This window comes from Lytechinus variegatus, chromosome 3, assembly GCF_018143015.1.
Source record: "Lytechinus variegatus isolate NC3 chromosome 3, Lvar_3.0, whole genome shotgun sequence".
In the NCBI taxonomy this organism is placed as follows: Eukaryota; Metazoa; Echinodermata; class Echinoidea; order Temnopleuroida; family Toxopneustidae; genus Lytechinus; species Lytechinus variegatus.
Window position 1 is genome coordinate 46,316,299 of NC_054742.1, and position 27,729 is coordinate 46,344,027.

At 34.8% G+C, this 27,729-nt stretch overlaps 1 protein-coding gene across 1 annotated transcript; it reads left to right on the plus strand.

The window, feature by feature from the left end:
* On the plus strand, nt 1–27,615 carry LOC121411177 (probable cysteine desulfurase). The gene is made up of 19 exons (XM_041603740.1): nt 1–141; nt 5,478–5,914; nt 10,647–10,677; nt 11,024–11,140; nt 11,711–11,840; nt 13,939–14,004; nt 15,621–15,686; nt 16,578–16,719; nt 17,866–17,905; nt 18,229–18,302; nt 18,639–18,712; nt 19,187–19,344; nt 19,866–20,070; nt 20,982–21,043; nt 21,381–21,455; nt 21,910–22,021; nt 23,474–23,647; nt 25,059–25,112; nt 25,471–27,615. The coding sequence occupies exons 2-19, from the start codon at nt 5,611–5,613 to the stop codon at nt 25,798–25,800; spliced, it is 2,214 nt and encodes a 737-aa protein (XP_041459674.1). The 5' UTR covers nt 1–141; nt 5,478–5,610; the 3' UTR covers nt 25,801–27,615.
* Nucleotides 27,616–27,729: the final 114 nt, after the last annotated feature.

The window sequence follows — 27,729 nt, forward strand, 5'->3', positions numbered from 1 at the left end:
AGGTAAATGAAAAACTCATTCTCGCAAATGGAAACAATTCGATTGCCAATACGAGACGTTCTCTTGTAACAATGGTAGTATTGTTTTTGGACCTGCTTCAGTGAAAATAATCCCAAATTGAAATGGCACAGAAAGAGATAAGTAAGTATGAAATATTCTTTGAAAGATAATCATATAAATGCAGTTTTTTTTATTGACGACATTCTGGTATGCATCAACTTTAAGTATAGAAAGTTTAACAAGTAAATTGTTCATTCTTTCTCATCATTATTCGTGATTATATTATAAGAATTATATTTATTGAATAGCTTGAGCCATGTTTCTTTCAAAAGGTAGCATAGATAGTATTATAAAATTGTTTAGGTCAAAGAGACAACAACGTATTTCCCCAGTTTGAGAAATATGTATTTGTATGCCCTCATCATTTGGAGTACTAGTTTTCAAAGATTCATTGTTAAGTTTTCTTTTTTATTTAATATTTCGTGATATTTTTCACCCGCAAACGATGTTGAATTTTATATCAAAGAAAAAGAATCGAAACACGAACAGTTGTTTGGTGTTAGTTTACTGTTAGCTCTGGTCTGGGTATTCAATTCCCTTGTATTAAATGAAATAATATAACATGCCATTGTCGTGATTCTAGTGCAACGATAACGGATGCTAATAACCTAATTTTACATCTAAGATAATATTTCATTTTGTAAATACAAAGTTTCATCGGTCTGTGTGTGTGGAGGGGGGGGGGGCTAAAGTAAGAGTCGTGTCTAAAAATACAGAAATTTTAGTTGCAATTCCTAAAAGCTGTTTTGAAGAAGCTCATCCAGGAAATAAGCATTTATTTATTTATTGTTTGGTTAATAAATTTGTACATTTTGTTTAAAAGGCAGATGCATGAAAAATGGACGATTGGAAACCAAAAACGGACTTAAAAGAACGAATGCAAAAACTTAACATGTTAGATAACTTTATGTAAGAAATACAAATAAGAAAGCAAAGAATTTAATGAATAAGTGCATAAACTAAGCATGTGTGATGATGAATGAATTAAAAAAATAAATCATAAAGAAAAAAATATTTATTAAAAAAAAAGAACATTCCTTTATAGATAAAACTGTATTGCTTATTAAAGATAATAGGGGGCCCATGGCCGTCCCCAGCAGGGCCAGAGAAGTTGCCCCCCCCCCCAGAAAATTCGAAGAACATTTTATTAAAAATTTTCACAAAGTCTCCAAAAGAGAAAAAAAATCATTTAATTTCACTTATAAAAAAAATGAAAAAGCGTACCATTAACAAGCTCGGTCGCTTCGCTCCTCGCTTTCGAATTTCTTTTTTTTTACGCGTCCTGCCCACCAAGAAAAAAAATCTGCGTACGGCCTTGGGGGAGGGAGCCAAATCAATCAAAATAATGATATCGGACATAGACCTTATCCGTTAAGTCCCGGATTATAGTGTTGTTTTATGAATAATTGATTTTGAAACAGAAGTTTGATAGTACGATGTTAAAAATGAGTTTACCAAATATTCTATGGATTTTTTTTCAAAGATCACAAAATTGAAAATATATGATATGCATCAAAACGAAACATTACATCGAATATTCACAGAATAAAAAAAATTGTGATCACAACATAACTCCAATAACCAATAACCCCCTTTCGTTTAAAAGCTCTGTTATGTAATCAATATGAGGGCAAACATGCGTCTTATACCGTGAAAGGTAGTCTCTTTCTCTTAGTATCGATTAAATAGAAAATGTTTCCCAACAAAGAGTAATCTATTTATCAACAAGCCTACCTCCATCAACTTTATACAATGCCTGTCTTTCGATATAAACGATATAGTTTGTACTAGAAGATCGATGATAATTTAAAAATCGATCTGTTTGAAGTAACTAAATTCACATCTTAGATGGCTCGATATTACGGATAAGAGATTCAGTAATTTACATTCGATTTGTCAACGAGATAACATCAATGTTTAGGGCTTATTGTTTACATATTGTCCCATTCTACGGTAGTTTGTTTATGATTACCCAGTCAAGTATATATAATGCACATCTTATTGATTGTATGGATCTATTATAGAATGGAGAGACTATTTTGGGTTACATCATTTATTCCTGCCATCATCATTTTGAATGTCTTAGAAGCTCTCTGGAAATGTTGGTTATTATTTGATCAGATCGAATGATGTTCCATAAAGATAGTTGCAAAATGGAGGATGCATGGCTCTCCGAACGAGCGCCAAATTCGACATCAAAGATAAATTAACAAAATTCACATTTTAAATACTTGATTACATTTCATTTCATCTTCGTTAATCAAAATAAGCACAGGATGCTTTTTCAGAGGTCCTGGCTCAATCATATGTATTTTTTTACTTTATAAATTCGTGATTGTTTTATTTTGGCAAATAATTTGAATTAAATTGAATTAAATCATTTTTTTATTTGTACCTGCAGATCGACCAAATAACAGTTGAAATGTATTTTGGATGAAAATTTTTTGTTGACAAGAATTAATACTGTAGCCTATGCAAAAGAATTTTTTTGTCTTCTTTCCGTCGCTTAAAGAAACATCCCAAATATGCATTGATAACGGATAAAAAAATAAAAAAACAGTAGATGAAATGAAATCAAATAAATTATATAAAAACATTCGAATGAAATTAAGAGAAATGAAATGATAAGTGATAAGTATGTTAGGACTATCAAAAATATTTAGTGGAGAATAAGTCAATTGGGAGTGGGACAACATTAAATCCCGAATTACGAGAAACTATTTTAAGTTATACAAGTTTTATGTTGGATGACATCTTTGGATCGTAGGCTCAGTATACCATATAAAAATGGTAAATTGCCAATTCGCTTAATGCCAACTCGTACACTTACCACATGGTCTACCTGCATTTAATCTAATGCCATTCCGTCCATCAACATTTTGGTCTAACATCCATTTTGTCCAATAATCACTTCGTCTAATCACCAATTCGTCTATGACCATTTCGTCTAATAACCAGTTGGCCTAATACCCATCTTCTTTTCATTCAATTTGCTCAATTTAACACTTAGTCCAATTAGACCAAATGGTAAATGGACTAAATGGCTATTAGACCAACTGGTTATTAGACAGAATGGCATTACACTAAATGAAAACAGAAGATGTGGTGAGTGGACGAACTGATGGTAGACCAAATGATAGTAGATGAGTTGGCAATTTGACGAATTGGCATTAGACGAATTGGAAATAAACCATAAAAACGGTGGTCAGTGTTAATGAATGCATGACAGAAATAAATAATTTTCTTGTTATGAAAGAAGTACTTTTAGACATTACGTGCGACATATTCGATTTTATAAAAAGTTCACCTAATACTATCAAATCCTTTATCATTGAGAATAAAATTAATATAGAGTGATCAACTGCACTATAGACTTATATTTGTCGACGGTAATTGTTTATATCTTCTTGTCTGACGTATAAGATACAGCTATCAATTCATTTAAAAAAACGATAGCAATTCTCCCTGGTAAAAATTACTTTGATTACTGCAGGGCTATTCCCTGTTTGAATAAAACGAATAAATGAATTGATAAATAAATACATTAATTAAACAAAACAAAATGATAAACAGCCAAAACCATCTCAACTTCAGGTTAATTTGAATAAGTACATTTACATGTAAATAATAGCAAACACTGACACTTGTAAGTAACATCTGATATAACTCCTAGACCCTTCCCATTGAGAGCCTAAGCTCGTTATGGATGGAGTCCCCACTTAGACGGCTTAATGTCACTTTAGATGTATGTGAAGAGATCCCAACTACCCCTAATATAGGTAACATTTAAAAAGTAAACCCCTATACCCCTGAATTGGGTATAAGACTCCACACCTGTGGAGGAGTTGGATTTATTTGAAAAAAATCCACTGGGAGTCTTTGTTTGGAAGTAAAACCAGTTACAAAAATGAGAAGAGTTTTATTTTTAAATGAAAACCCGACCGTCGTAAAATGAAAATGCATATTTAAATCGGTATCGGCCATATTCCTCGCCAAATAAGATACCATGGGGAAAATTCTGTCATCCCTTGAGGATTCTATGATTCCCCAGAGACGTTCAGTAATGAGGATGGATTATTTTTCAGGTGAAAATTGTATTTGATTATATATGAGGAAAATTGTCATTTTAAAGTCTGGTATAACAAAAATGTGTGATAGTATGATATTAATTTTATTTTGATTATTTGATTAGGACGAACTTCATATGATTTGTTTACCTTTTTAAAAAATCGTTTATTGGGTTTGTTTTTGGGGGTTTCGTTTATTTTGAAACTAATTGATTCATTTTTTAGATTTTAATGTATAGTTTTTGTGTTTGTTCACTTTTTTCAATTCTTTTGGGTTCCATATTTTACATAGATATGTATATAAATTGATATTTCATTTGTGCTATTGATTATGTAAATATTACTGATTCAATTATATTAATTATAACAAATTGTATTTTATGACAGGCCCATTGTGGAAAGCAGTTTTGAAACTGACAATGCCATCCTGTATAAATAAAACTACTAATGAATACAATAAATATTTTATACTGATATTCTCATCTGCCACATGAAATGGTCTATATGTTTATAATAAGACCGTTAAAGCAAATAACTGAGTCCATGGCATGAAATTTACTGTGCGATAATGAGGATGACACCTCCCTTTGAAAGATAAAACAAAGTCATACTTAGCACTAGAATGATCACAAAATCCGGGTTAGATCTTCAATATCAATTTTTGTTGTTTTTTATTGTCAGAAACGAAACGTACTTCCTTGAATATATATGTTTACATATCAATCAAAGCATGCCCTTTGTTATTTAGTTATTTGTTTTATTCTTGAAGTCTGAGTAATCTAATCATATCCGACCAAACTTGTTCTGTGAGATATTTGTTGATCTTAGGTGGAGAAGAAAAACAAAAACTAAACTGCATTATCATTCATTGGGGTAATAATCTCCAGAATGATAAAGAAACAATATTAGCCATAAGATGATGCTTACATTTTGTTGAAATTGTGTCTCATTTTTCAACGAACAATTTGAATATTCTGTTCTTCAAAGAATTTAAAACCGGATTTCCTTTATCTTGCATTTTCATTGGGCTCATTGCAAATACTTAATAAAAAAACTCCGCGACAACACGCAAAAAACATGAAGATTGCTTACTAACAGTGCATCAAATAAGATGTTCATTTTAGATAGACCTACCATTCATCCCTTTTTTTCCTTCTGCATTTAGACTCGAAATCAAATAAAGATTTTTAGAAACTATTATCGTGATTATTGACAAGGAAATTTGCTCCAGGAATAGATATTTTGTTTTTTGTGTGAAAATTATTTTTGTTTCATGAACCTGTTGTAGTTGATGTTGTTGCACCCCATGAGGGTGTAATTGATGTTGAACAATTCCTCTTTTCCTATCAGCTTTTCGATGCAATCGATTTTAAATGAAGTACATGGATCACCAGTATAATCGTCATTGAAATCATAAATTGCTGTCGTTGGAAAGGAATACAAAAATCGGTTTATAGAACATTATAGGAAGGAAAAGAACACTATGTCTAATAAGACAATAACTGATGTTGAGATCCACATCGGGGCCGCTGATGAGCTCCTTCGCGATCTCGATGAGGCAATCGATGGTACAAAGTCCGAACCCCGCTCCGTGGATCGTGATCGACGAGTGAAGAGGAGATCGTTTGGACAACGTAGCGTGGGCGCCTCGGACTCTGGCGTGAGCTCCGGGAGTGAAAGCGTGCACGAAGTCGACTATGAGGAAAGAAAATCACTGCTGAAATATGTGGAGGACCACGTGGTTGGAAGAGATACGTGGGCAGCAGGACCATTCGGTGAAAGACAAAGTAAGTCAAGATGCCTTTAGCATTTTTGTAATTCGTATTGTAATTGACTTTTCTATAATGAATATATCAGGAGATTGTAGAATCATGAAACTAAACAATGAAAGACAGATGGAAAAAGAGAAACACGCCAGAAGAAGTATTATAAGACAGAGAAGGATAATGAGTAGAAGGGGGAGGAGTAAAAGAGAAAAAAATGAAGAAAGTAGAGAGAATTAGAAGATGAAGAAAAGGAATGATAAGGCGAAAGAGGAGGAGATGAAGGAGAACGAGAAGAAGAATAAAGAGAAGAAGAAATAGAAGAAAGAGTAAAAAAAGACGCAAATCCATTTCAGACAAACATACTCAAACTTATAGTGAGTTCCTACCGTAGTTACTTCATGGGCAAATTTTGATCAAATGACCTTTCATTTCTTTCATTATGATAGGTAGATTTCAAAGCAAAATATGATGTAAGCAGAATTAAGAAATTGAATAGCCAATGTGACTAGAATAGCACACAAATAATGAACGCCCTCCGAAGGTATTTGTTGCATTTCTACTTGCATCGGCAAGTTGTTATAACAATGTACTTGGTCACCAGTCGCTGGTGGACGTACTTTTTTTTAAAGATCTAATGAAAACACAATTCAAAAGAATATATGAATAATCAAGACATCATTAAAGTTATTGCTTATCTCATAAAATATGAAACCACCGTGTCACTTTTGTACCAATGACCAATCTTCTGATCATACACAGAATGGAACTACGAAACGACTTATTCAGTGAGCAACGTGCTTAAGCTTTGAATATTTCTCACTCCCTTTATCATGGGTCTGGGGTTAATATTTTGGGTTATGTCTATATTGGAAACTGGGGGGGGGGGGGGTGGGGGTCAGTTGAGTACCATGGGTCACGACATTAAAAGGATATATGTATCTCAATGATCAAATAATGCGAGCGCGAAGCGCGGGCTGAAAAATTTCGATGTTTAGACCTTAAAAAAAGGACATGGTAAGCAATTCTTTATAATCATGATACGTTCCTGTCTCACTACACAATGCGAGCGCGAAGCGCGAGCTGAAATTTTGTATATACTGACCCCCAAACGGACATTTTAAGGACTATTTTTTGAAAGAAATTCATGAAGAACATGTCACCATAGTTGTCTAATGCGAGTACAAGCGCGTGTTTTTTTATAAAGAAGTACACAAAAACACATGTAAAGTACTTTTTGTAGTAATTGTTTTTATGAATATGATACGTATCTCACTAAACAAATATTGTGAGCGCGAAGCGCGAGCTGAAAAGTTTTGATATTCAGACCTGAAGAGTGGCATTCTAAGTTTTTTTTTATAGGAATTCATTGAGACCATATGTATTTCATTAACCAAAAAGATGCAAGCGCTAAGCGCGAGCTGAAAGTTTTTGATATTCAGACCAGAAAAAGGGAAATTTCAAGGACCGTTTTTTAGGAATTTATCAGGAGCAGATAGATCTCAGCAATCCACTAATGCAAACGTAAGCAAAATGTTTCATATTCAAGGGTAATTACTATTAGTAGTCATGAAACAGAAGCATACGACACTACATAAAATGATAACAGCTCAAAAGACGAAGATGTATATTTGGTGTATTATGATCCCCTTGAACAATATTATTTATCTCATTAAACAGACTATGTGAGCACCAGGAGTGTTGATCACAAAGGCCCTAAGCAAATCATATTTTATAAAGTTATGAAATAAATATTTGTTAAATAACATGATACATTTAATATATGAAATAATATAATGAAAAATAATGTAATATACAATAATTTCCTCCCCTGTTCTTTTTTTGGGCCAACTGAGGGGGGGGGGTGATCAAGTACCACGATAGAATTAGAGGACAGAGCCTGGATAGAGATTGACCCCCATTTACTTAACTTTTCTGCTCCAGTTCACAATGGTTGCGCCTTGCTCAAATCAAATCGACATTTCGATTTGACAGGTTTGATGTCTAAATTCAACCCCGTCTGGTATTCTTTTGTTGTGAGATTAACCCAAAGGGACTTACACCTTTTCTTTAAGTTCCCCTCTTGATTTCATTTAAAAGCCATTTTTAGCTTCTTCAAAGATAAGAAGAAATGGAAATCCTCTGTTATCCAATTCGCTGTGTCAATAACCCGGTGGGGTGTCTTTCATCGATTAAACTCTTGAAATGTTTTCTATTGGGAGTCGCTGTGGTTTTTTCCGCCTTTACACATGATTTTCCTACAATCGAATAAAAATTGGTGTCGGATCAAGCATTTCACGGTAAAGTGGAAGTTATTGATCAACATTGTTTTGAAATTGGCTTACCTCCTTTCACATCAGCCCGGTTTATCGATTAGGAATTCGTATCGATTACCAAAAAAAGCCCACCGGTGTCAGGTTGATGTTAAAAATGGAGTTAGGACTAATTCTGGGGAAATAATTCATCGTTTGCCATATATACCATATGTATCAATATCTGAACACGTATCACGTGATTGAAATGCATTAGCGTGGTAGTGCGTTCCAATATACCGTCCCGCCATCTTGACCTCAATCTTAAAACGTCAATTGTAGGCCTACAAAATAGGCATGAACTCGAAAAGTATTCATAATGAATTCAGATTGCTTTTAGAATCAGAAGTGTCCTTGTAATTTCTTTGAATATCCAACAAGTCATGTTCAATGTGCCTCCAAACTATATTTTAGTGCATTTCCGGTTCCAAACTTATGCCCATAAATTTGTTGAAATCAAATTTATGAATGTTAACTCTGTGCACATATCCCTGCTCGGGTATGCTTTAAATCGTAAATATTTGCAACATCCAAAGTGCATATCCGTGAGAAAACAAACATGCTCAGAATTAGAGGTGAATTGAAGTTGGTTACAATCAAACAGCATTTGAAGTACATTCTCAAACTGCGACATTGTCATTGGGTAGCAATCGAAAGATATTCGTCGACTGATTTTTTTTTAATTTCAATTCTAGTGCTTTCTTAGTATTCTACTAGTAATAATGACAACATTTTTCTGTACAGCTTTCCTACTTTGTCCTTGCTAGCTGCAAGTGGTTCACTATGATCATAATACTAGGAAGAGGAACATGAATAGGCAACTGGAACGGATTTCAGTAGAGCGATTTCTGATTGAAATATCTTTAAAGATGGTTCAAATTTTACGATACTTATGGCTGATTTCTCGAAGGCAGTATTGTGCATTTCTCTCTACCACAGGCCTTACTAAACCATGATAACCTAAGTGATTTGGAAAGTTTGTAAAAAAGAGTGTGCCAAATAAGGAGATTTTTTTTTTAAATAAAGATGATGATGCATTGGTAGGGTTAGGACTATTCTTTTATCCATAAAATAAAAAGAAAACCCTGATATTTTTGCCATGTCATTTAAATACGAGACAAACAGACTGTCTTCTCAAGTCTTCTCAACTATTTTTTGAACATTTTTGTAATGTTTTAATCTACATATTTCTAGTTTTTTCATTGTTTGTGTTTTGAAACTCTATGAACTTTTCAAGAAACTATCATGAATAGTTTTATCAATGCATTGATATTCATTATTTTTAGAAACAATTTTCTGTGTGATTTCATTCGTTCTCCCGTTTACATACCATCTAGATTTTGCATAACTGTAAATGAATATTTTAATTGCAATTGTATGTTTATGTTTGAGACTTTTAAAATGCTCATTTCATTCTTTTTTAATGCAAGACAAATCATATTATAAACCATGAATATTTCTTATTTAATTTGATAAAACGCAAGAAAACTGAGTGAGAGACGTCATCCATTCACTCATTTTCACACAATCCCTATTTGCATAACTTCATCGCGGGGGCGGGGGTGGGTGGGACATTTTTTCGAGTTATTTTTTCCAGGTAAAAAGCTAAAACCGCCACCAAAAAGGTGTTGCCAAAATCATACCGAATTGGATCAATATTATGCGCACCCCCCATGTTAAAGTCGATTCGGACAGCAGTACCTCATGCACACACGCACAGCAAACCCACTCACACACCGAATCCACTCTGCAGAGGTTTATAGGTGAATGTACTTCTGTGACGTCATCTTCAGATATTGAGACCAAAATGTCTGCGCGCCAATACCAATTAGTGCACAAAGCCAGTTCTTTGTCACATTTTCTCTGAAATCGCATTTGTTCCGATCCCAATGAAATGTGTTATCAACGTTGATGATACTCCAATTTCCTATTTCAAAATGATTGATCGCTTTTCAAATAACCCCCAAAATGTCAGAGATATGTGATCAAAATATCAATATTGAATGTCGTATTACCTTTGTCACAAGCAAGGTGAATCCATAACATTATAATAATGAATGTTTTGTTCGGTGTTCATATAGCTCACAAGAATGACAATGGAAAGAGCGTATTGGTAAAAAGAGGGGTTATTTATAAATGAAATCATAGTGAAGTTCAATCTAATTAAAAATAATTCGAAACGATTGCAATGCCGTTTTCTAATAAACTTCATTTTATTCTACCCGTGGCCTGGAAGATGGGCTAAAATATAATTTTAAACCAATTTTTCACAGGACCAAATAGGGACATCAATGGGGCCGGGTATCAAAAAGTGTCTGACACTTGGCATCTTTGGAAACTCAGGGGGCGTTATGTAAATGTGTTTGGTCTATTTCATAGTTAACTATAGTGTGGTTTAAAGCCACGAAATATAATTTCATATTCTTTTTTTCTTACCCTGACAGTTGTGTATTGTGATTACACTGCCTCGGGCAGGTAAGAATGATTTCTATTTTATCATTACTTTTCATTCATGTGGTAAACATGAAATATTCATGCAGATTTTGACTGTTTAACATCCATTGTATTGCCACAATGATGGACTTTAATCCAACTGTACACAATCTCGCCATTCGTAAAGTAACTTAATGTAATGATCTATGAATGCTCATTCAAGCCCCTGGGAGAACAATTTTAAAAGATATGCATTATGATAAAAATACATTTCAACTGTATAAGCGCATTGCACTAATATTTGTCGTTCTTTTTTGTTTTAATTTCAGAAAGTTATCTTTCACAGACATTCAATGTAAGCTTGATTTCATGTTCTTTTTCACTTCAGACCTCTTTCGTTTCTAGAAGATTATATCACGAAACACGTTCAACCACTTTATGCCAATACCCACACTACTACTGGTATCATGGCAAGACAAACCACACGATTCAGAAAAGAAGCAAGGTAGGCAAGGGGTCAGGAAGGTGGATGGGCGGGGCATGTGATTTTATTCATTATGCTGGAAGTTTGAGAAGTAATTATATATTTCATCCACCAAATATATTTTATTGTTGTAGGCCTATTCTTATACTCATGTGAATACAGTAAACTAATCTTATGGCGTAAAAAAAATGGTTCCAAACAAGAGATCCTTGAGCAAGTCGTGGACTGTGCCCTAAATTAGTACTGTTAGTCATTATATCACCATCACACACATTAGTATATTTTGAATGTCAGTGCCTTAAGCGTTGTTGGGGATAGTTCGTTGAGTTCTCGTACTTCAGCACTCTACATCAAATATGGGATAGAGCAATTTGGGTCGATGTACCAAGCCACCCTAACAGAAGGACGAAATGTTAACGATTTAGGAATTGACTCTAATCCCCCATGCATCCTGGCAATTTTTAAGGATTTAGTTATTTCAGTATGAAAACTAGCTGTATGATTCTCAAAAATTACCAGGGTGATAGAAATATTTATTTGTTGTAATTTACAAGTGAATATTATTCTAGGAACTACATCTTTTTTTGGTAGGGACATCATCAAGAAGTGTGTGAACGCCACGGATGATGATGCGCTCATCTTTACTGGTAGCGGGACCACTGGGGCTGTCAATAAATTGGTCTCCGCCCTTATGCTTACAGGTGAAAGAGCAAAAAAGGCGGTAAGTCCCCCTATTTTTGAATAAAAATATCCATGACATTTGTAATGAGTGTTTTGGTTACACTAAAGTAGTATAATTATTACCATCAGTAAACTGCTCTGATAATAATGATGGGAGTGTTGTGGTCATCAACCGTTTCAATTGGATTTGGGAGGGTTCACCACCTTGAAGCTGGTAAAAGTACGAAAGAGAGTTCATTTCAGAACACCGTTGGGATAGATTTGCATAACAATACTGACATGACTGAGGGTGAATCCATGGGTGTCGATTTAAGATGTGAATCTATCGTTTAAGGGAAATTTTGTCATCCCGCCACCTTGAGTAGTATGACGTCACCGATCGACACCAGTGGTGGAATCTATGTTCGTAGTTTGGTGACCCATATTCAGCTACCCCCTGTCGCCTCGCCTTTATTGATTTTTGGTTAGTGTGATCATTATTATTTTGGGGGGACTGTTTCACTCCGGGGATTTTGCCATTCTTAGACTGATAATGTTATTTACGAGGTGAACATAGTGAAGGATGTTGATTTCGGCCGTTGTAAGGAATGAAAATAAATTAATGGTTGGTTGGATTATAAGAAGGAGGGCCGAGGGCTGGGGTCATGGGGAGGGCGGGGTGTGGGTAAAGAGTGGTTTATAGAATCAATGTTCATAAAAGGTAGCGTGACAGTGAATGTCAAAATGTATTATTGAACGACTCGGTGAAATGCAGAGAGATTTTCGGATGTTACACGCACAAAGAATGGTCCAATTTTTTCAAGTCTAATGATCTGGATCTAATATTTTGGCAAATATTACCTTGAATAATGACAATAATTATTCATGTTAACGTGTTTGACAATATCATGTGCATCTAGGGCGCTGCGCCACAGGGGGCAACCCTATGGATGTTTAGGTGAATATGAAAGGGATGAAGAGACAAATGAAAAAAAAAAATGACGAGGAAACAGAAACGTATGGGAAAGAGTTTGGTTGCTCTTCTATGTATATAAAACCCCTTTTTAACTTACCAATCTTTCGCCTTGCCAGCACCTTTCAAATTTCCCTAGGCCATGGCCCTGGGAAGCGGTGGTGCTAGGGGTACCGAAGTGAAGCACTCCCAAGATTTTTCTTGGGGGTCCTGCGTAAGTCGCTGTACACATGCGTGACCAAAAACGCGTTTAAAGGGGTGTTTTTCCAGTTTTGGACGCGTGCACTCGTATAAAAAAACACCGATTTAAAAAAAAAAGTAGTTTTGAAAGACTGGTCAATGGCCAATCGTGGGGTCTAACATATTTAGGGTACGTTTTTCCCTAAAAGCTTTTTTAAAGACTAGCCAAACGTGTTTAAGGTAGGTTTTTCTGCAAGGTTTTTTCCCTGGGCTTTTTCCTCCTCGTTTCTGAAGTGTTCCGGTTCTTCCCGATTGTACACAACGACCCTGGGAACGGGCCCCGGATTTAAGCTTATTGTTATAGTAAGTAGACAAAAATTTTTTAGGGGTCATATTCTGGCGACAACTTGTTTAGGGGCAAAAATGTGTAAATGAAGCCCGTTTATTTCGCACACAGAGAAAAACTCATTTAGGGGGTGTTTGGAAATAATATGGTCACGCGTGTGTACATCAATACATATGACCCCCCCCCGCCCGGACTGCCCTGGGCCTCGTTCTTGCTGCATGTACGCATCTCAAAATAGCTTAATAATACATTTTGTAATGAGGTCCATATAAGTTATCGAGTATAGGATGAGATGTGGGTATGTTGCATTGTTTCAAAACGATTGAGAAATGGCGAAGCGAGAGAGCCGAACAATCAATCAATCATTTTGATAATGGTTGACTCTGTAATGACTTTGGCGCATAGGGAGGTCATAAGCAAGATATTAAATGGGACTCAGTTGAAATCATGCTTTGAAAATATATTAAAATTATTATCCCCCCCAAAAAAGTGACATTTTATTTGGGAGCAATGGACCCAAAAGCCCATGAGTTGTCCTACACACGTCATGTACTATTTCCAATCCAAACAACTCAATACACAAATTGGTATGTTAAGATAGTCTATGATTTATTTGTACACTGATTGCGATTTTTCCATCTCTTCGCATTTGATTTGCAGGTAGTGTTTATTGGGCCTTACGAACATCACTCCAACATTCTACCTTGGAAGGAATCTGGTGCCAAGGTGAATATTATAGGTCTGAAGAGAGGTCGAAAAGAGGGGAGGGAGAAGTGAAGAATAAGAAAACTAGGAATAAAGACAAAGATGACGAGAAGAATACGGAAGAGGAGAGGGGGGGGGGGTGGGAAGGAGGGTGAAGAAAAATATAAGAAGTGGAGTTTTGGAGGAATGAGGAGGAGAAGACAGAAGACTATACTTTAGTGGAAAGAAAAGGAGAGCGGCTATAGGGTGACGAGGAGGAGGAATTGTTAAAAGTGGAAAGATATGATGAGCAGTGAGGAAGAATACGCTTAAGTAGAAGGTTTGGTGGATCTAGAGTACGGTCAATCACACAATATCAGTCGTGAAGTTCGCGACTTTCGTTGCAAACTTTGCAATTTTCACCGTGAACCAATTTACATAGCAACGCACCGTCCGCAGTGAACAACATTGTCAAAACCCACTTTCTTTAAAAGCCTTGTTCCAAATATAGAGATGTATAGTATTCAGAACTTGAATTATTATGATGCCCCCTAGCTCTCTGCCCATAATTCTGCTAATTAATTAATTAATTAATAATAATGGTGATGGTAATAATAATATTTTTTTTCTTTACGAAGGGTAACCACTTCAGTTAGGAAATAGCCCTCCATAATAATATGATATAAATGATGAGCGCCTATAGCAAGGAGGCGGAAGGTCCCATTTTAGAAGTCTTTGGTATAAATCCGCCGGGGAAAGAACCCCCGACCTTCCGTTTATGAGGCGGGCGCACTACCACTGAGCTACCATGCAATACAAAATAACGTTGGCCTTATAATCAGATTATCAAACACCATAATGGATAAAGCTACTTGGTCTACTATTAAATTAGTCCAATTGCCAATTGGTCCAACCATCACTTGGTTCAATCATCACGAGGTGCCGTGGCCGAGTGGTCTAAGGCGCCTGACTATACATGGAAAGTTCGGGGTTTGATTCCCGGCCGCGGTACCTATACCCGTGAGCAAGGCATTTAATCGATAATGCTCTTTTATCCAGGCTTTCAAATAAATGAAAATGTTATACGCATTCTTGGTAACTAGGTGTGCACTTGTTTTAAACAAAAAATATATTCACTTTAGCTCACTCTAATTCATTCTTATACACATCAAAGGTCTGATTTCCATTAATTTACTTGTTTTTTCGCACTTTTCGATATGCAAAATTGGTTCAGAAATGATTTATCTCTTTATATAGACATGATAGACCAGGGGAGCATTTCATGAAAGGATTTGTCGGACGTTTTATCCGACAAATCCGACAGTTACCATAGTAACATTGCCTCTCAGCCAATCAAAATCTATCAAAGATGTCAGATTTGACAACTTCGCTCCCCAGCCTGTATTAGAGACGTGGATATCATACAAAATTGGTACAACCTAAATACCTAACTGAAAACTAGAGCAAAAAAAATGCAAATAGTTGTAGGGGGCAAATTAGACCAAAACTGTTAATAAACGTATTAGGATTTATTTGACACCAAATGAAAAGTATATAGACCAAGAAGCATTTTATCTTTTTAAAGGTCAGATGGCTAAAAGCGATTCTGAAACAGAACTGAAACACATGAATGTTTACCCCTATATGTTTGCATGCAGATCGTACGAATTCGTGATGACGAGCATGGAATGGTGAATTTGAAGTTACTGGAAGAATCACTGAAAGTGAGTTTTTGTATTACTAAAAAAAACTCAAATAAGGATCAAACCAAGTGCTGGTAACTCTTTGATAAAACTTATGCTTGTTTTTTAAGTATAAAAACGCAATTAATAGTATTTTTTAATTGATTGGGTTGATTGCTTTTATTTCTGCATTCAATTATCAGGTATACGTTTACAAGGTAATATGTACAAATGTAATATGTAACAAATTTATTATAGTTACAGTATAAGCATTGGATCAATAAAATATTTTTGAAAAATGTTTTACTCATTAAACAAAATGACTAAATAATATATACAGAAGACCGCCACCTTAAGACGAGGAGACCGCCATCGCAATTTTACATCAAATTTGGAATGCAAGCAAATATTACAGGGTGCCTTAATTGTTTGTTGTTTCATTTTGAATTTAGGTAAAAAATCAATGAAACTGCACTGATTGCTTTCTGAAAAGACTCACTGTATGTGTTACTCATGTGATTGCGTTTTTCAAGAATATATCTATATATATTTTCTTTGTATGTAAAGCAAGTATAAAGTTATTGACAAAAATGGCCAAGACGTACAACATCCTGGGGGCTTATTGTAATTCATGAAAGATTATTTGCTTATTTTTTTATTTTTAGACCGAGGTGGTGCCCCAGTTTACCCAGTGAAACTCAGCTCTCGCTGAAACGTTCCTGAAAGATTATCAAGTTAAACTTCAAATGATTAGCAAGCATGGGATGACCGGTGCATATTCAAACCAGAAACTACTATAGAATACCACCCAGTAATACTACGTACGACATGCCATTATCTTACAAATAATATATAAGGGGGGGGGGGCAATGTTTCGAAAACCATTAAAATCTTCCGATTACAGATTATAATATCAATCTTTTTTTTTTATAGACCCATCAAAGGAAAGGACGGCTTCTGATTGGTTGTTTCTCAGCAGCATCTAACGTCACAGGGATCATCTGCAAGACTGATCCTGTGGTGGCGCTCTTGCACAAATATGGCGCCTTATCATTTTGGGATTATGCTACAGCTGGTAAGCAATCATTATTTTGATCGCATTCATTTTATTACAAGTTGGTAGAGATGTTGAAGTTTAATCCAAATATAAGCCTACGGGCTTGCGGTTATTTCTTATATAGAATAATAAATCACGCTATCCAAAGTAACCACTGCGTTACGAATCACTTATTCGTAGACCTTTCAATCGTGCTGATAATATCAAATGCTTATGCAAGTTTTGCGTCAATCATCGTAGATATCGATTGGGTTAAGGCCATTAACCCTAAAACATCAATCAACAAGCTCCCACACAGAAACCCACACTCACGCACCCCTTAGGCACACACCCACTTTTTTCAACAGGTTTTAATTAAAAATTTCTTTCAGATAAATTCATGATAAATACAACCAAATTTTACATCAACATGAAAATGCAAAAATATTTACAGACCCCCCTGAAGCAAATAAGGATTGAATGAAATACCTTGAAAAAATACATTTTGTACATAAAAGACTGAGCTTAGCCCCGACCCTTAATGATGTAACCTAACAATACATGAAATTAATATTGAAAGATTAAAAAATCTTTGTTCCCTAATCCTTTTACGTTATATATATATATATTTATATACATACATAACCACGTACTAACCCATACAAACACAGCCAAAACACCCACACACATACACAAACATTAACAAACATAAATAATATACAATTATGTTCATGAACATTTAATTTTTACAAAGGGTACCGTACAGAAAAAGAAAGAAGTCTGCAAATAAGATTGACACAAGAGAAGGGGAAATTGAAAAGAAATAGTACAAAATCAATCATCAACAGTTACACCAAATTTACACTCGCTCATTAACACACTTCCACACATCCTCTGACACCCTCACAAACACGCATACCCCACCCACCCACATGCTTCCTCATCCTTCTCAAAATCTCCCTTTTGTCTCATTACTGGCCTGCTGTATGGATTTCTTCTAAAATTTAATTCTGTTTACACCCATTCTCCCCCCTTTAAGATGACGATCATTTGTCGATGTTCGCTTTCAGCGTTATAGATAATTCCTTCGACTATCTAGTATTCATCTTGGTTTAGCATTTAAACTTAAAACTAAATTTCATTAATCTAAACTTATGACCATTCTTTCGAATTTAATCCTTTCAGGTCCTTATCTCAAGATTGACATGAATCCTTCAAACACAGGGTGAGTAATGGCTTTGATTACCTCTTCTGTCCTAACTCAAGATGTTTATATTTTCAGGTTAGAAATTCATTAAATTGATTAATTAATTTTCTTTGATCTAATCATTTATGTTGATTTTTAAGTTAATGTCAATATATATTCGATAGAATTCGTATCGGTATCGGGAAAGGAAATCACTCGGCCTAGGGCACCGGACTGCACCGTGAAATTCCGGGGTTCGCTTCCCAGCTAATAATTGATTAATTGAGTCATTAATTTATTTATTTACCATTCTCATCATGATTGATTCGTAAATCTATCATGTAATATCTTTACTAAAATAGGATCACGGGAGACTGCAGAAAAGACGCTGTCTATCTATCTCCTCACAAGTTTGTTGGTGGAGTTGGCACACCAGGTAAAAATCAAACATCCTATATAAATCCATCGAATTATGAAACATTTTCATTTTTTATATTTTTTATTAGACCTCTTTGTTTTCATTTATCAATGCACAAAGCGAAAAAGAAATTTAAAAAAATTATAATTCGTCATTCTGAAAGAAGATATTTTGATCAATAAATGACTGTTATTAACTTAATTTGTTAATTTAGGTATGCAACAAATGCAATACATTAAAAAATGATTTGATTTCATACTAAACTCTACCGAAAGTATTCAGTACCCGTGTTTCTTAATTTCATAAAAGAGTCACATCACACTGTTAAAATATTCTTTTTCTGTATTTTCATAGGCATTCTAATCGCGAAGAAGAAGCTGTTTCTCAATACAGTACCTCATTCAGTCGGCGGTGGCACGGTTTTATATGTAAGAAAAATACCATGGAAATCCGTAAACCAACATTTGTGACGTGTTTTACTTGCTTAACAAAGCAACATTGTTTTATAGTTGTATGATGGCAATGTTATTCTGACACATGCGATGCTATCTTCATGGCTTTAATTTAAACGTAACATGATGCATACATCACTATCATGAATATATTGAACACCGTGGGTTTTCAGTATAGTATCAAGGCAATTGTATTACAGGTAAAATAAGACACGCATTACCATCTTGAAAAAAATCAAAGACAGTCATTATAAAGTAGTAGCACCGTTAAGATACAGGTATTAACTCGATTGACGAGACCCCACTATCTTGAAAGTATTAAGGACTGTATATTCAAACATGTCAAAAGTGTCACAATTGTTAAGTTGCAGGTTACCTGAGACGCACACCACTATTAAGAAAGTATTAAACGACTGGATTTTGAGTAGAATCTCAATTGTTACGTTGCAGGTAACACGAGACACACACCACTATCTTGAAAATATTGAAGATCGTGAAGAAGGAGGAACACCAGCTATTGTAGAGTCCATTCGAGCAGGTTTAACCTTTAAATTAAAGAACAGCATCGGGACGGACATCATAGGAGAAAGAGAAAGAGAACTTACTTCGTAAGTCGTAACTAACTTCATTTGATTCATGACAAAGATTCATAGCCTGGCTGGAAAGCCAAGAAATATTATTCCTACTACAAAAGGATTTCGTGGTCAGTGATGTCAAATACTGGAGAGCAAAACATGTAGTGAAAATATGGTAAATCTTCGCTCTCCAATCTAAAAAAAAAAACACTAAGAACTAAAACTTTTTTTCATTATGTAATTTCAAAAGTATAATAAGATTTCAACTCAACCATACTTCATTTTTATGTTCACTTTTGTATTTATGGCATCCAGGCAGGGGGAGTGGTGCCTGGGAATATAATAAGTGTGGAACCCGTTTACGAATGTTTTTTATTTCTTTTTTATTTTTAAGTTATTAAGTTCCTTTAACATAAGCCATTTGTCACTAACTCTTGCCAGGGTCATTGGATGAAAGATCTCTGAGACCATTTCTTGTAAATGCATAATCGTTATCTCTGACATTTATGATAAATGCGATCACATCAGGATTCGTTCATATCATTTTCGTCTAGAACTGCCTTCTCAAGATGGAAGAGAAATGGAAACATCATCTTTCTTGGAAGCACAAAGACCGATCGACTGCCAATATTCTCCTTCCTCATCATTCATCCAAAGACTGGAAAGATGCTTCATCATAACTTCATCGCTGTCCTCCTCAACGACCTCTACGGCATACAGGCTAGAGGAGGATGCGCATGCGCAGGACCTTATTCCCAGGTAAATTCCCTCATTATTCCAAAAATTCGATGAGAGTAAATGAACTTAAAATTTTAATAACTATAGAAGAAGAATATTTCAACGGGCTCGGATTTCTAACCCACTTTGTTTATGTTTTTAGATGAAAATAACAATCGAATATATTAATGAATTAAACTGAAGAAACAATCTATGGGAAATGCAGTAATAAACAGTGTTGCCAATTTAAAGAATTAATGCTAATCAAATATTCATTTTTATTAAATAGGTGAAATATCTTCTGTAGAAATCTACATCTAGAGTAGATATGAAATGAAATTTACTCAGGAACGTAGGAACGGGAGGGTTGGATCAACTATAACATCGCTATAATTCAATAAAAAAACACATTACATTGAGGTTTCTTGGCTCCCTTTAGAATTACCTGTATGAAGTACATGTAAATTGATTTACGACTAGACTCTTTGCCTAGATAATCACGCGATCATTCCTTTAGATTTGTCTATTAATCTGCCGGCGACGTTTAGTTAATTACTCCCGACTGGAAACCATTTTTTGGTGTTTCAGAACAATTCATTATAAAAAAGTGTTTTTTTCTGCACTCGCCTCCTACGATGAATGAATTCCTGGCTTGGTCACTTTGTAATTACGGATAGAATACGCATTCTTAAAATGTAATATCTTTTGATTGACTCTTATCTCTTTATTTAATCATAAATACTCGGACAGATCCTCGCAGATCTTCATTTCCTCGTTTTTATGTAATTTTCATTCTGGGGTGATTTGAAGACCATGAAAACATCATGTAAGAATTTTTTCAAATATGGCCAAATGTATTTATTTATAGAACATACACAATACTTACTTCCCCAGTATATGTCATTTTCATTACAGGATGTATTTTAATTATTTCATTTTCTTCTTTACAACAGGATCTATTAGGCATCAACGAGGACCTTGCTGCTAAGTTTGTATATTTCTTAAAGGATGATAGGTTAGTATTGCCACCCAAACCTATCTTAAAAAGTTTAAAAGGTATATTTTTCATGATAAGTTTATTGTTAGTTAATCTATTATAACATGCATTTAATTGTTTTTAATTTTGATTTCATAAACTGTGCTTGGGATCACAATCATAATCTATAACACCGATCGAATATGTTATGGATAAATTTTCAAACGCAAGAATAAATCCAAATTCACAAACAACAGAATGTCGGCTACCCCCCATAGCTCTCAAGTCCAATCATTACAGTAAAGCTAGATTATTATTAGTGTATAACCACTTGAATGGAATTCTAAAAATGATTTCATCTCGTTCTTACCTACAGTGAGTTGAAGAAGATGGGTTCCAAACAATTCATTGAGAGGCTCAAGAAAACAACAGCACCGCTAGAAATTATGAAGTAAGTGGAATAAAACTTTTGAGTAGTGAAGTAAGTGTTTCATAGATCTGTATAATCTCATTTATCATTAATTCTTTGACTTAGTGGTGGGTGGATTCACAACCTCATCTGGTTTTCAGTCCAAGTCTTAGAAAGAGAGGGAGAGAGAGAGAGAGAGGCAAAGAGAACGAGGAACGAGTGTGTAATTCGCTTATTTCCCATCTTGGTAAATTGTTAATGTAATATATAATTCAGAAAAATCAAACAAATTAATGACTCCTCAAAACAGACGGATTTCGGCTGTCTAGAGTAGAAGTTGAAGAAGGATAAGAAGAAGATGAAAAGAGAACAAGAAAAGAAGAAGATGTATGAATATGAACATAAGTAGAACAGGTATAACACATGAGTAAAATGAATATTAACAATAGTAGTTATCTTCAAGTTGCCGTATAAAATTGATTTATTTTCACTGCAGGCCTGGGTTTATACGTCTCAACCTTCCCTATTTCTTTTCTGAAGACGTTGTGGAATATGTTCTTGAAGCGGTTGATACAATCGGCAAACATGGATGGAAGATGCTCTCTCAGGTCAGTTTAGCAAACAGATTACTATTGGTAGACTATGAATCATCAACCCTTCTTAATTTATAATTCTACTTGTATGCTATATACTTGCAGTTTTTTTTTTATAATACGAGTAATTGCTTGAAATATTACTTGACGCGCTATTCTTGAGCGTTCATCGTACCATTTGCAACGAAGATAACCTCTTCGTTAATATTTATGGGTAAAACTCATATTGAGTGACAACGAAATGCAAATTAATTCATGTAGCTTCGATTTCTAAAGAAGTACACAAGAATGCCCAGGTGCGCTGTAGCCTTTGGTGGCGACTTGTGATGCCGCCAATTTCATGGAAAACTGAAAAGTAATTCGGGTTCAGAATAGATAATACCACTTCTTATGTGGATATTAAATACATGACGAAATATGCCTTAAAGCGTTATTATCTCTTGAAATTGGGCGAAATATTATGTGATAACTGTTTCAAAATGTGAAACACCACAGAATTAGACAATTTTTATATCAACATTTACAGATTTCCACACACTTCCTCAAAACTCTAATATCTCAGTGAAAAGTGAAAAGAAAAGTGGTATCAAACGAATCATAAATGATCTTAAAAGTTTTGATTCATTTACAGTTATATCTAAGTATGGATTACACCAATATCATTTTTTGATGAATTCAGTCAACTCTTGTAAATAATTTGAATGCATCAAATTTAGATTGCTTGCCACCCTCTTATTTCAAAGGATGGTTTACAAAAGATATAGACTAATGATAAAAAATTAAAGTGCATAAACTTAGGTAAAAAAAGAATGATTGGGAGAAATGGAGACATTTTAATTTGACATCATTCTCTGTCAGGTCTGTGGGCGGATAAAAAGGTTTCTATCCTCATTCTTCGTTCCTAAGTATCAAGAGAGGGAGCGTTGTGGCCCAGTGGTTTAGTCTCCAGACTTTGAAACAGAGGGTCGTGGGTTCTAATCCCAGCCATGGCGTAATTCCCTTCGGCAAAAATGTATCCACTTTGTGCCGCACCCGACCCAGGTGAGGTAAATGGATACCTGCTAGGAAGAAATTCCTCGAATGCTCGAGCACCCGATCAAGGTAGCCGTGGTAATGCCGGGGTAATGATAATAGCAGGGCCCGCTGGGAGAACAGTTTTCGGAACTGAAGTGGATACCCTGGGTAAATATGCCGTTATTATTATCATTAAGAGAAATAATAATTGACACAGTATACTTTCGCCATCTAAGTTTCCTAGATATCCTGGGGGCCGTTTCATAAAGCTGTTCGTAAGTTAAGTTAACCATCGCCAATTAATATATCATTTATACCACAAGAAAGGATCACCAGTCGTTCTTAAAGTCGCTCTTAACTTACGAACAGCTTTATGAAACGGCCCCCAGGATATCTAGGAAACTAGTAAACCATGGCACCCTTATTCTACTAACTATGATCTTACACCTACAGTACACCTGTGATCCTGTGAGTGGTAGTTGGACGTATGTTGGTGCCGAGGAGTCCGGTACGATATCACATCACACGGAGAGCCTTCACGATGCTGTATTCAGCCAAGGGAGTTTTATTGTCCCTCCTTCTCATTTCATTAATGGAAGACAAACCCTTCAAACAGATGCATTCCAGGTAAAAAACCTTAATAATTTTTTTTGTGTGTGAGTGTGTGTGCGTGTGTGTGTGTGTGTACGTGCGTGTACTTAAGTTTTCATTCAGACGTCAATCAGATAGGATTATTTACGTCTGGACCGCCATTTAACGTCACCATCCGAAAGACGCGACCGGAGCTCGAACCTCTGCATCAATTTGGAACTTCCTCACGTGGCATGGATTACACACCGCAACGCCCAGATAAATGTTATTGGATAGTAGTGTCATACCTTAGCAATATTAATGCTTTAGTTTACCCTATTGAGTGCCAAATCGCAAAGTTCACTGTATATTAATGTTAATCCTTCGGATAAGTTGTCGTATATTCCTAACCTTTTCATATTTTTTAAGCAGGTATTTCTGCATTTATTAATAATAATAGATCATAAGTACAAATTTATAACAATGAAATAACATCAAACGTACAAAATGATCAAATTACAAAGGTGACAATCGTATAGATATAGACATAATTCATGTAAACAATAACAAATAAATTTGAATGCAGAGGGCAGCTATCGTAAGCTGAAAGCTTGAAATAATAGCAGCCAGGGATATAAATACCTCTTTCCGAGCATAGAATGAATTGAACGTTTAATAATACAATCTTTGTCTGTAACCTTATGGTACCAAATCAAATCACTTTCTCAAAAAAAGTATTGAGTAAAAATGCTCCATGCATGAGGGTAATTATATGTCCAACCAACATTGGGCATTTTTATTTATCCAGTGAAAATTTTGCCCATTCAAAGTAATTGCTGCTTATTTTTTTTTAACCCTATGCTTCCCGCGTTGGTAAATACTGCCCTAAATTGGTTGGACACATAATTACCCTCGTGCTGGTTAAAGTTTATCCAATATTTTGGACGAAAAAAAAAGCCACTTTCAAATTTTCACAACAAATCTACAGGTAAAAAAAGATTAGAGGGTTACTACTCCAATACGTATGTAGTTCGTCATTAACACTTTACCAAAGTTTGAGACAGGTGTAATGATAATTCTAACAATAATCAATAGCTGTAGTAGTGATCATGATAATAATGACAACATGAAAATTCTTATTTACATAAACATTATTAACATAAACAACATCATTTCTATCAAGCTTTTCTAAAGCTATGGTAAATCAGTAATACCATGAATTGAATGTGATTAATTTATTTCCTAAAGCATACTCCTAATCCATAGCATTACCATGAATTATAAATGGTTTGAAGTTGATTTTAGAACGATTTCATCGAATACTGAAGACTGAAGATTATTTATGAAGGCAATTATGAATAAGCTACGGTCTGTCATGAATGATATAAGATCGAATCCTACATATATCACTAGTGAAATAAATGTTATTTTTTCTAACCCTCTCTGGTTTACTTTCTATTTTCAACAGAATGCTTTAGCAGAAGCTGACAGACTCTTTCAGAAGGTTGGGTATAAAAAGGAGGTAAGACGTCTTGTCATGGTTGTACGCAGTGGGTGGGGAGGGGTTAGTTACCCAACAGAACTTTCAGTGAAAACCTCACCGATTTTTTTTTTCAAATATTCATTTTTCTTGAAGAGGTTAAAAAACTTCCGTAGAAATTTACATCTAGAGTAGATATGAAATGTATTGTACTCAAGAACGTACATGTAGGTACAGGGATGGGGGCAATTTTATGATATTTGATATAATTCGATAAAAAAATAATTACCTTGAGGTTGCCTTTACATAAAGTAATTTAAAATTTGATGCCAGTTCGGCCTATTTCTGCAATTGGGGGTTTCATTGTATTTGTTGTCTTCTTTCGCGTATATCTCCACAGTTTTCACCTGTTGCTCTGCGTGATACGGTTGGTGAGGGCGTAGGAGATGCAGATCTTATCTGGTTCTTGAGACCACATGAAGCTGCCTATCACATTCAATTTCCGGACGCGGATTACGCAGTTACACGCCCACCAACAGCAGCTGACCACGTGGACAGTGGAATAAGCCAATCACGACCAACGACGGCACCAGACGCCAGAAGGCTGATGGGCAAAGCACCATTTGTACCCAAGAAATACGCGAGAGGTATTCAGCGTAGGTCAAGAAGTGCCAAGGTACATGATGTTGAAAATTCCAACATGGTTCAGCATACGTGTGCCATACTTTGAATATGAACTTCATTAAAAATAATTATGGCCGTATTCTGAAGTCTGAGTTAACTTATCCAATGTGTTATGGGAAGGAAAAAAAAACCTCCCAATCGCATTAACATTATTATGTTACCTATCTTTATTAACCCTTTCCCCATGTTATAATAATGAAGATAACTATTTTGGTAATAATGTCCTGTGAGTTTTAAATGATTTGAGTATTAAATGAGCTGACAAACTGAACTTGCATACTGTTATAGATACCAGTCATAAGTGGCTATGCACAGTTAAACCACATTTTATAAACCAGAGTTTGAATAAAACCCAAGTTTGTTACTGCACTGACGAAATTATACCAACAAAAATTGCAATGCAGGTTTTCCTCCGAAGTTTTGTTGACGTTTTCATATTTTTGTTGATTATTTTCATGGGGTTTTGGCCAGGCAAGGTCACTGTTCCTGTCGAGATCCGACCTTGTGAGGCTGTGATTGATTCGTTCAAAATAATGCTTGCCAACTAAAATAAGGTACTTCTAGTTTAAAAATATGTTTTTAATGTTTTTTTTTATCTTGCATGCTCACACCAATCATTATTTAACAATACTGTAAATATATATTTGTTTGCATTGTATATTTGTGCATTGTATAATCTGGTTTTCTCTTCCCTATCACTCTAAGAAATATTGGGTGAATGTGCTCCATGAGGAATGAGGGTAATTATGTATCCAACACTGGGCATTTCTTTTGGGCATCTTTATTTATCCAGTATGATGAAAATTTTGCCCATTCCAAATTAATTGCTGCTTATTTATTTAATTTACTGGAAAATATTCTTCTTGCATTGGATAAATCCTGCCCCACATTGGTTGGACACATAATCACCCTCGTGTTGGTAAAAATTTTACATCGTTCGAGGCTTCCATCAATTTCAATCTCCAAGCTTTACATGGCGGTATCCGATATTTACGATATACATGTAATGTATTTATTCATTTTTGAGGTTGTATACATTTTTCAACTTTTTTTTAAGAGAAAAAATCCTAAGTATGATTTATATTTGACTCGGAAAAATACTCAGATTGTCATTATGTTATCATTATGTTTGATATATGCTTGTATATAGTTTGTATTGAAATGTGTAAATAAAATTGAATCAAATCAAATAAAAATATTTCGTGAAAGGCGAAATATATAATATTAGAGATATTAGAGATAATTTTCATTACTTAAAAAGTAAAGCATAGGGCGGCAAATGCTTTTATAATAACAATGTAAATGGTTTCAGTGTGTGGTAGTTAATATAAATTATATATGAATTATATATACATTTATTTTCTATATCTACATAAACAAACAAGATTGTGGTTTTGCTTCTATATCATTTATAAACTAATTAAAACGCCAGAGAAGGAATTCAAATTCTAGAAACATGGCGAACTTGACCTAAAGTATAGGTCGAGTATACTATACATGTATGTGTATGTATAATGCATGAACTTACGTTTATACAATAAATAGGAATAAAAAATTGTGTTTCTTTCATACCAATACGTCATTATTTTACCCTAAATCTATTACATTTGGGTTGATTTTCAAAAGAACAAGAAATCCAGGCAAACAACAAGTGGTAAAATCGCTAGTCATGAAATAAACCATTAATAATGTTCATAATTCACAAGACAAGTTAATAATGACAATGTGTGAATAATTCTACCTGAAGGCTCATTATTCATAATTAAATTTTTTGGTTGCTGGTCAGATTCGAATGAGGTGTTCCTATCGTAATAATAAAAAAAAATGAATATCTATTTAAAATTGATTTGAAGGATCGATCTTAATAATGCGATTCCAATGCAAATTCTTTGCATTCAATTTTCCACTCCTTTTTTCTTTCACAATTTTTTTAAAAATAAATCATAATACCGTGGTAACAATCAGAACATTGAGG